A 10582-nucleotide genomic window follows, 5' to 3' on the forward strand; every position below is an offset into this window, starting at 1 on the left:
GCTGCTGCGAAGCAGCCGCCGCCACCACCACCCGCCGGCCTGCACCACCACCATGCCGCCTGTCGCCCGACGCCACGCCGCCGTCGCTGGCCTACTCCGGAGCGCCGCCGCACCGCTACGCCCGGCACGAGCGCAGCATCCCCACCGGCGAGATCCGGCCCGCGCCGCACCCCCCACGCAAGGAGACGAGATGGCCCCGCCGCCGCCGGCGACGACCGGGCTTCGCCCGCTCGTGCCCCTTGGCGGCGGCGAGGAAGGAGAGAGAGAAGGGGAGGGTGGCGGCGGCGGCGCTAGGGTTGCCCCCCGGATGCCCGCGGGAGCGTCGCGGGAGGGGAGGGGAGGGGAGGGGCTCGCCTCTTCTAGTATAAGGCTATGCATCTCATCGATATGCCAACGGACGAATTATGTTCTCCGTGTTGCCATAATGCCCTTTGGAAGGATAATCAATGGCCTTCCTGCCGGGTATCTGGCCAGGAAGCTTTGAACAAAGCTAATTAGCATGAAAGTCTTTCCAGAACCTGATGCATGTGCTAGAGTACAACCTCCAGGGTTGTTCTTATCAGCCAAGTTGTTGATCAAGAAATTAAAACCTTCCACTTGGCGAGGTTTCATCTGTTCTGAATGCTGATGGTGGATTGATAGAGCACCAGGGACTGCTTGAAGAATTATCTCCTAAAGGATTGGTAGTTGCCTCCAGATCATTGCAGCTTCTGGGTTCTGGAAGGTACCTTCTGTATGATTGGTTGTGCTGCTGCAAGGAAGAGGAAATGAGAGATGTGGCTCCACTGTTATGGAAAATAAAGGGAATTGCTCTCTTTTTTTTCAAAAGAAATCTACATGTTTTAACGAGGGGGGCTTCAGTTAGGATTTAGTCTAAATTTGAACTGCATCCCAGTAAAGTCCTCTTTTAAAAAACAGAGAAAAGGTGGAAATTCAAACAAAAGTCAACTGTATCAGTCAAAAGTTATAAAACATGTAATGGGTGTTCGTACAGGAAATTTGATTCTTCTATCAATCATCGAGGACGAATAACCGATGAACTAAATTTGGACTATAACATCCAGAATTGATCATCAATGAGTTTGATTGACAAGATGCTATAACTAGTTGATGCTGGGATGCCAAATGAAGTTGTGTACTTTGATTCTTTTAGCAATTAACTATATAGTATCCAGGAAAGTAAACTGGACCAATTTGGATTGGAAACTCCATACCTTTTTCCACTGCAACTCAAAAATATTCTTTATGTGTTGCTGGACCAAATCACAAACACGGCATACAATGCCCAAATCATCTTTCATCAGGAAGTCATGATAACAATCATCCACTACTTCAGAACTATTCTTCTTCAACGAAACAGTAGTGTGATTAATTCCAGTGTCCTGGTTAAATAAACTATGTTGGTCAGACTCATCAAAAAACAAGTAGTGACCCCCACAAAAAAAAGTAATGATAGACAAGAATACAGAGGAAATGTGTAAAGGAACACAATTAAGAAAAACAGTAGTATGATGATGTTAGGGCATCAAAATATGTGTTTGAAAACGTAAAAGGATTTGATGCAAATTCAGAACTGGCTGTTTCCAGAACAACCAGTAAGACTGTGTGCCGAGTAATAAATTGAAAAATAGTGTCACATAACTGACCTCGGGCATTATATGGAGACAACATTCACATTATTTTTATTTTGATACACCAAGTAGAGGAAGAAATGGTGCTCGACTATAGGCATGTACTACAAATGTTCTAGTCTATGGGGAGTATTTGCCAAGAACCATTTCAGTACTGCAGGCATGAAAACCATTATCAAGGGAGCTAGGCACATGAGGTAATCCATCATGACATATTGAGATCTAACTTGATATAAGTAGCAAATAAAGGGAAGATATCTAAAGACAATTGCCAAGTTTACAGATACCTTCCAACATGCCAGTTCAACTGACATGTCTTTCCAAAGGTCATCCAACTCGTCAACTGGATTACCACTGTGATTATAATTTCCATTTTCCGTGGATTCACTGTGTATGAGCTCACAAGATTTATAAGAATCTACAACAAATATCTCATGTGTCCTTTACTTTGGACATCCTTGCCTTCTCCCTCCCTTGTTTATTTCTACTCGGTTTCGTCACGACTCTGTTGAAATGCAAGATAGTGAAGATCATTGGGAGAAACAACTCCATTTATCAATCCAGATATTACGATTAATAAACAATATTGTCCCCCATATAGTCATATTCTCAAAAGAAAAGAAAAGAAGTAATCAATCAGTTTTTCTTCTTTGAAACCGAGTAGGCATATTTTCCGGAAAAAAATAATAAAACTAAAATCAAATTTCTTTGTAACCCAACAGAACAAAAGAAGGATTTTAAAAAAAGAACATATTCCTATAAAAAGTACATATTAGAAATTTAATTCATAGACATCGTTGAGTTGCTTCAAGCCCAATACAGACATGATATTAGAAACATATTCCATGGCCAATGACTTCTTGTGTTATTGAGCATCTAGGCATAAATGTATGCACATGCTCGATGATTACCAATAGTTATATTGATTATCATTTCCGGAGTTAACAGCGAAGCAGACCTCATTGTAAATGTTTAAGTCATCATGTCCTTGTGGCTCTGAAGTATTATGACCATCATGAAAGCAATTTCAACACAAAGCATTTTATCATGCTGGCATAAGTTTAGACAAATTCGATACTGTTAAGCGGTTGGCGGGGCTCGACTAAATAATGAGGCAATTGGGCACTAAAATGATTATCTATGGGTTTATTTCGTCCCTGCTTTGTAAGGAACCCATAGGCTATTTGTTAGCCACCATGGGAATGAACATTTCTATTGCCTCCTCCTTTACTGGATTAACTACAAGTTGAGCTTCAGAGTTGATATTCTCATTATCCCGCATGATGATGTCCTGGTATTGGCATTGGCAAGGCTGCGCAGCCAGCATGATATATTTCGCGTCCTTGAAAATATGAACATCCATGACCATGGGTGCGGTTGGGAGGGTGGAGCATCGACGGCCCGGTACGTATGCTTCTCCTGTATACTCTCTGGTTAATTGCCATTACAGGTTTGATCTTTCTGAGACATAAATTGCCTTGAAATACACGGTCAAAAAAGCTATAGCTTACTTCATAAGGCTAAACAACAGCTCAAGCATCGCACCCTCTGGCCATCTCACAAAACCCCATACATACAAGTGCTAGCCACAAACAATATTATCGATCAAGCGACATAGTTGGCCTTCTCTTGCTGCATCGCATCCGCGATCTTGGACCATTTCGTGCGGGCGGTGATCACCACCAGCGTGATGGTTTGGCAAGTCAGCCCGCAGATCAGACCCGACCATAAACCCTGTAAAAAAAAAATGTGCATCTGTTCAGTGCTCCGGCCAGCTCGTTATGTTTCAGAATGGAGTACGAGCTGCTTGCTACCCCACATTCCGCAATGGAAAGGGCGAGAGCTCTCGATAATTACTCTACCTTGGTGTAGAAGTTGAGCTTGAAGGCAAAGAGGATGGCCAACGGCATGCCGATGAAGTAGAACGCCACAAGGTTCGTTATTGCCGCCAGGTGCTGCCATCCGCAGCCCCTCGCCACCCCTGTCGTCACAAGCCGATTTATTCGTCAATTTGCGGAATTGTTTAGCACGAGCAGCGGCATCCCGATATATGATTTCATATCCGTGGCATGAAATTATCTCTTCAGTGCACGTAAGTGATTCTTGAAGATTGGTTTAGGTAGTTAGCTGATGGATCTTTTTCTCACCTGACAGCACGCCCTGCGCGGAGTCGAGCACGATCGATACCATCACGAGCGGGGTGATGGCCGCGAATTCTGCCGCAATCACCTCACTCCCGCTGAAGAGCCTCGCCCAAAGGCCGTGGCCGAAGCCCAGCAGCAGGACTAAGGAGAAAGCGAGGAACACCGACAACTTCAGCGTCACCGCGACCGCATTCTTCGCCATGTCGACGTTCCCAGCTCCGATCTCATTCGACACCCGGGTGCTGCAAAAGGTGCAAACAATGAAATGACAGGTCGTGCTTACAACAACAAAGAAATAACTTGAGATTGTACGTACCTTACAGCGGCACTGAATCCGTAGGTGATCATATAGGCAATCGCCTCCGTGCTCGCGCTGCATTAGAAGTTCAAGTCCATTCGTTCATGAATCATGGGTCATGGCCTACGGATAACATGATGGAACAATGCTTCTGAAGCCCCATCGGACGGTATTGAAGAGTGAACATACCACATGGCGATCAATGACGTGCTCACTGTGGAATTCGGTAGCAGGCCCGCGATAAGAACCAGAAGCTCAAACGCCCAGTACTCCAAGCTGCATGCACTCAACAAACTCAGAATCAATAATGGGAAATGAAAATTGTGTAGCACGTGTGGTTGACAATAATATTGTGTATAATCATATATGGACTCACCAAACCATGATGGCGGAGGGTGTGGCGAGCTTGATCGTCGGCAGCACATAGTTGAACGCGTCGGGGGAGAAGCCCTTCCACGTCTCGCTAAACTTCTTGGACCACATCACGTACCCAAGCAGCATCAGGCAGGAGAACCAGAAGGTGGTGGAGATGGCGGCAGATGCGCCGGCGAGGCCAAAGCCGAGCACGTTCACCAGAAGGTAGTTCAGCGGGACGTGGACCACGAATGGGACCACGGAGCAGACGACGAGCGGCACGACAACAGACTGCGTCTGCAGGTACCGCAGAAGGCACTGCAGGAAGGAGAAGGCAAACAGGCCGGGGATCTGGTACCGAATGAACACCGCGGCGGCGCGGGACACCTCGGGCTCCTGACGCAGGCACAGAAGCAGCGGCTCCGTGAACAGCCAGATGACGGCGATGGCCACGGACACCACCGCCGACATGATGAGCGACGACTGCAGGTACAGTCCTAGCATGCGGTATAGTTGGGCGCCATAGGCCTGCCCGCATAGCGTCTCCAGGGCGCCGCTCATACCGGTCTGAAATGTTCATCATTTTTTGCATGTGAGTTACTTTGCTGGATTTTAGGAGTTTGGACGCAATGCCACAATGTTCATCTGCAGAACAAGTTATGGACTTGTTGGGACAGTAGTCTATTCGTAAGTCGCCTGAATTTTTTTTAATGCAAGTCACCTACTTTCATTGTGTTGTACTCTAGTTTTTTCTCTATTTATTACATATGTACTCTAGTTTTTTCATCGCGGTGTCCCGGTTTTCACCTCGGAGCTTTTGAAATCAGCTGACCGAAATGTACTTTCGGCTTCAGTTTCAGGCAGCTGACTCCATCTCAAAATTTTGGCAGAATTACCAAGGCGACTAATCGAACGAGAGATGTATCGATCACACAGCATCTGAAGGGGTGCAATTAATTAATAGTACGCGATCTAATCGAACTTCGACAAACCAAGATTAACCCAACAAATCAAGAGTGTGTGGTATAGCAAATTATCAAAAGAAAAAAAGAGTGTGTGGTAGCAAATTATCAGAAGAAAAAAGAGTGTGTGGTAGCAGGCAGAGTACGTACGACGAAGGCGTAGCCGGTGACGGTGGCCCAGGAGTTGCCGAGCGTGGCGCCGGCGAGGTCGACGTTGCCGAGGTGGCCGGAGAACATCACGGACACCAGCGGGATGCCGTAGTAGGACATGTTGGTCAGGACCATCGGCACCGCGAACCGCAGCTGCGCCCATGCCTCCTCCGTGTCGATCAAGCGGCGTAACCACGCCTGCGAGCGGGGCCTCGCCTCGCCGTCCTTGCCGTCGGCGGGCTCGCGCGCACCGGGCGGCGGGGCCGAAGACATGTCGGCCCGCCGCACGAGAGAGGAGAAGAGCTCGGCTAGATCGTGGGCGTGGGGCGCCGATGGCGATGTGGATTGGAGATTAGCGGGTAGCAGCGGGTGAGCCGCCTTGAACCCTGTTGTTTTTGTTGTTTTTGGTAAGCGGGTACCAGCGGATGGCGAGATAGCGGTCCAAATTGAAAACTGCTTTCCAAAATTTACGCATCTCCATTTTCTGTTGTTTTTGGTAAGTCATGATTTGCTGCCATGAAATATAGAAATTGATGGTTCCCATAATAAATACATTGAAAACTCTATTTTCGTTTTTTAAGTCTGTGATTGCTTCCAACAAACAAATACAGAAAATAAGTTCATCACAACAATTACAGATTTTCTTAGGGCATCTCCAACACCAATCCTCAAACCGCCCGCATACGTCTGGACCCCGCGGTCCGGACCGCGGAAGCCATACAACGCAGTCCTGTATCGGTTCGCTCGGCGGTCCGGACGCGCTTTCTCCTGCAATGTGGAGATAAACTGGGGGTGGGTTGCCGGAGTCCGGACAACAGTTGGACTCCGACACCTCAGACCCACTAAATCCGTCCTTTTGGTCCAATTTTCTTTCACTCCGCCACTTCTTCCCTTTGCTTTGCATCTGCACTCTACACCTCGCCGCCGTTGTACCTCTTCGGCCGCCACACAAGCATTGTTGGACGTTCACAATCAACACCGACGCGCCCGCTCGCCTTTTACGATGGCACTATCCCCCTTGGAGCCGTTTGTACCCAGGTATACTCTGCCACCATGTCGACGACCTCCATGGCGGCCACTACGTCCGGCAAGTGTTCGGTCAAATGTAATTGAGCTTATTTTCGAACGCCATGTTGATTTTTCAGAGTAAGAAAGATTGCGGGGTACTCGACCATGGGGATGAGTTGTTGTGCGATGCGTGGTTGGTCGTATCCGCGGATTTCGTAGGCAAGAGCAGAGGGATGACCTTCTAGTAGCAAGTGCATGAATTGTTTCATGCACGAAAGCACATTGCGTCCTGCGACATGCATATCACCCATGATCGCAATGTGAGGTCAATATCGTATCGATGGTACGCCATCCAGACCATAGTCACCAAGTTTTGTCATGTAGTTGTTCAGCTGGAGTCAAGGTGGTCATTGCACGCAAGTTTTGCTTCTCCTTCCACAACTTGTTGATTGAATCATTCATTCACTCAATATTCTTTTGCACGTTGTGTAGCCCGTACGTGTTGTAGTGATGTACCACAGGAATGAGGGAAGACCATTTACGTACACATACTATTGGGTGAAGATGGAGGGGCAGTATGTATGGGACGACATGATCCGCTTAAAAACTTGTTGGACATCAAATTTGAGACATGGTTGTACTAGACTTATTTGCATGCTATGTATAGATGATTTGTGCTATTTTCTTTCCGAACTTTGATGAATAGCTGGTTTGCATGAATTTCATCTGCTAAGTCAAAATCTGACTTGAGATGTATGTGGGCAGTGTTGGATGGCCGGCTCCAACATTCATGTCCGCGAACTAGTCTCTTGTCCACGGAAGGATACCGAAGCAAATTTACGAGTCAACGTTGAAGATGCCCGTACGTAGCAAAACATTTTACCATAATTATTCAAATTTGCATCCAATACAATTAATTCGTGCTTCCACTTTTCCATCCAATGCAACTAATTCATTCTTCTACCTTGTTAGTAATATTGTGTATTAGGTAGCTTCGTTTGACAACAAATTAATTTATACTTTTCTTTATTAGAGAATTTGCTTCTTTGGTGAATGAAATTTATTTGAAATTCATGTCCTATGTGACATGATATTCTGTTTCACAAGCATCTCCATCTTGCTTTTCTTCTAACATGCTTCCATCAAAAAGGAAATTATTCCTCATATTTGGTGTACACAACATACTCCAGTGTCCTTAGGGCATCTCCAACGCGGACCGTCAAACCACCGGCACCCGTCCGGACCGCACGGTCCAAACATGTTTTGCCATCCAATACGCTCCTATATCGGTTCGCTCGGCGCTCCGGGTGTACTTTTCCCGTAAATTGGGAGCGGGGAAGGGGATTGCGGGAGTCTGGACCGCCGCCACCACGTGGGACTTCCAACACCCTCGGCCGACTCAAATCCTCCCTCCCAGTCCCATTCTCTTCCACTCCCCCCTGTTTTGCATCCACACCCTCCTCCTCCGATGTCGCCATTGTACCTATCTGATTGCCACCCAGACATTGTGGGACGTCCTCAACTCCTGCCAACGTGCCTACTTGTCTAGTACAACGGTGTCGTCCACTCAGGATTCATCCGCAGCCATGTACCATTTGCCCCCATGTAGACACTGTCCATGGCGGACACCACGCCCGACAGGTGTTTGGTCAAACGTCATTGAGTTCATTTTAGAACTTCATGTCATTTTTAGAGTAAGAAGGATGTCAGGGTACTCGGTGAAGGAGGAGTTGTGTGATGCGTGGTTGGTTGTATCTGTGTACTTCGTAGGCAGGAGCAGAAGTGGGTCTTTTGGCAACAGGTGCATTGCATGGGTTCGTTTCATGCGCGAAAGCGCATTGTGCCCTATGGCATGCACATCATTCTCTAGGAACGTAGTGTCAAGTCCTTAGCGTATCGATTATACACCATCCAGAGCTCCGTCGTGAAGTATTGTGGCGCGGTTGATTGCCTAGAGGCAATGCGGCCATTGCGTGCATCAACCATGAAGATCGTAAGTTTGCTTCTTCTTACTCTACATGATGATTGATTCTTTCACTCGTTGTTGCTCTACATGTTGTATAGTGTAGACGCGCTGTCGTGATGTATTACAAGTCAGATAACAGACCATTCACACACAAGCATTATTGGATGAAATTCAAAGGGCAATATGTTTGGGACAACATATGCCGGGACTCGAGCTAGTATTCTTGAATTTGATCTATTCATGAAAATTTTGTTGAACATCAGATTAATCTCGTTGAATTTATAACTATTGTTGTAGTAGACATATTTGCATGCTAATGGCTATTTTCTATCCGAATTTTAATGAATTCCATCATGATTGATGAAAAATTATCCGGTTAATTGAAATCCGGTTAAAAAACAATTCATTGTTGAATGGTGAAAGCGCCCAGCAATCTAGAAGGCGAAAATGGGTCAACAAATAGATTGAATATGTGATGGATGCACTACCTCTGTATGCGGATAAAGTTGGATGGTCGGCTCCCGCATCCGTGATTCTTCCTATCCACTAATACGCGATCTAATCGAGGTTCGACAAATCATGAGAGTGTGGTAGCACCTAAAAAAAGAGTGTGTGGTAGCAGAGTACGTACGACGAAGGCGTAGCCGGCGACGGTGGCCCAAGAGTTGCCGAGCGTGGCGCCGGCTAGTTGGACGTCGCCGAGGTGGCCGGAGAACATCACGGACACCAGCGGGATGCTGTAGTAGGACATGTTGGTCAGGACCATCGGCACCGCAAACCGCAGCTGCGCCCACGCCTCCTCCGTGTCGATCAAGCGGCGTAACCATGCCAGCGAGCAGGGCGTCGCCTCGCCGTCCTTGCCGTCGGCGGGCTCGCAGGCACCGAGCAGCGGAGCCGAAGCCGAAGACATGTCGGCCCGCCGCGCGAGAGGGGAGAAGATCTCGGTTGATTTTGTGGTGTCTGGTGCCGATGGCGATCGACGAGATATAGCGACGTGGACTGCGGGACTGGAGATTAGCAGATAGTGGCGGGTGAGCCGCCTTGACCCCTTTTTTTGTGCGGTGCTTGTGGGCTGCGGCGTGCGGAACGCATGGTGGTGGAGAAAAGAAGATAGGGCGTCGTACACATTTATATTGGATTTTCCGACGAGTGGTGAACATTTAATGCTCCAGTGTTTAGGACAATGCGAAATTGTAGTACAAATCCGAACTTATTCATGACGTGCGAAATAGTAGTACGTCATACTCCCTACATCCATATATACTGGGCCTAATGTGTTTTCGAGGTTGACTTTGACTATTGATAATAAGATTAATAGTATATGAGTTGTATAATATGAAAATTATATCATTAAAATCTCGTTTCACGTAGGAATTTAACTGTATGCTTTGTGTAACTTACATGTCATATATTATTGCTCTAACATGTGGTCAATTTTTGTCTCAAAAATGCATTAGGCCCTGTATAGATGTATAGAGGGAGTATCAAACATTTGGTGGTAAAAGTGTAGAGTTGCCTTAGGGCATCTCCAGTGCCGGCCCATCAAATTGGATACGTAAAATTCATGAGCACACACGAAATTGTCCATAAAAAAGGATAGAGGGCAGCCACATAACTCGGCGCACTAAATCTACATTATAAATGGGTATTAAGAAGAAGAAAAAGTATGCGAATCGGAACAAAATTTAAGCAATTTTTCATATACTATGTGCAAATCGGACGCTATTTAACAAGTTGGACTATTTGTTTTAAAAAAAGACTAAACTAAGTGAGATACCGGACAGTGACCTCGTAGACATGTCCTCTGAGGCAATCCGATCCGTCGTCGTCCTTCTAGTGGCAATCAATCTCCTATTTTGTCATTGGGATATAGGAATCACTGTAAAATTGAGTCAACTGCTATGCACCACTCCCTGTGAAGATCTAACAATCAATCTTGGCCAGATAAGACAAATAGATCGAAAAGCATACATAGCTACTTAATTATCTATTACCACTATAAAAGGAAGAGAGGGGCAGATCCAAACAATCTGGTCCATCCATCAGCTAAATCCAATGACCCTTAATCC

At 46.5% G+C, this 10582-nt stretch overlaps 1 protein-coding gene across 3 annotated transcripts; it reads right to left on the reverse strand.

Moving 5' to 3' along the window:
• Positions 1-3008: 3008 nt before the first annotated feature.
• LOC123043948 (protein DETOXIFICATION 19) lies at positions 3009-9576 on the reverse strand. Of its 3 annotated transcripts, XM_044466563.1 has the most exons (8): positions 9145-9432; positions 9002-9071; positions 4450-4994; positions 4263-4349; positions 4092-4148; positions 3779-4017; positions 3494-3612; positions 3009-3365 (listed from the first exon to the last, which is right to left on the reverse strand). In XM_044466563.1, the coding sequence occupies exons 2-8, from the start codon at positions 9038-9040 to the stop codon at positions 3237-3239; spliced, it is 1215 nt and encodes a 404-aa protein (XP_044322498.1). In that variant the 5' UTR covers positions 9041-9071; positions 9145-9432; the 3' UTR covers positions 3009-3236. The 3 variants fall into 3 exon arrangements, with proteins under 3 accessions (XP_044322498.1, XP_044322496.1, XP_044322497.1); XM_044466561.1 differs by lacking the exon at positions 9002-9071 and having other exon boundaries at positions 9145-9576; XM_044466562.1 differs by lacking the exons at positions 9002-9071; positions 9145-9432 and adding an exon at positions 5540-8976.
• Between the last annotated feature and the right edge of the window lie 1006 nt (positions 9577-10582).

This window comes from Triticum aestivum, chromosome 2B, assembly GCF_018294505.1.
Source record: "Triticum aestivum cultivar Chinese Spring chromosome 2B, IWGSC CS RefSeq v2.1, whole genome shotgun sequence".
In the NCBI taxonomy this organism is placed as follows: domain Eukaryota; kingdom Viridiplantae; phylum Streptophyta; class Magnoliopsida; order Poales; family Poaceae; genus Triticum; species Triticum aestivum.

What these genes read in the sequence shown, in the direction of transcription:
- LOC123043948 (XM_044466561.1), bottom strand. Translation starts at nt 9,423, where the DNA reads ATGTCTTCGGCTTCGGCTCCGCTGCTCGGTGCCTGCGAGCCCGCCGAC. An exon ending in ACGTCATTGATCGCCATGTG is followed by an intron (nt 4,149 to 4,262) that starts GTATGTTCACTC and finishes CTTCTAATGCAG; the next exon opens with CGCGAGCACGGAGGCGATTG. An exon ending in AGCTCAACTTCTACACCAAG is followed by an intron (nt 3,366 to 3,493) that starts GTAGAGTAATTA and finishes TTTTTTTTACAG; the next exon opens with GGTTTATGGTCGGGTCTGAT.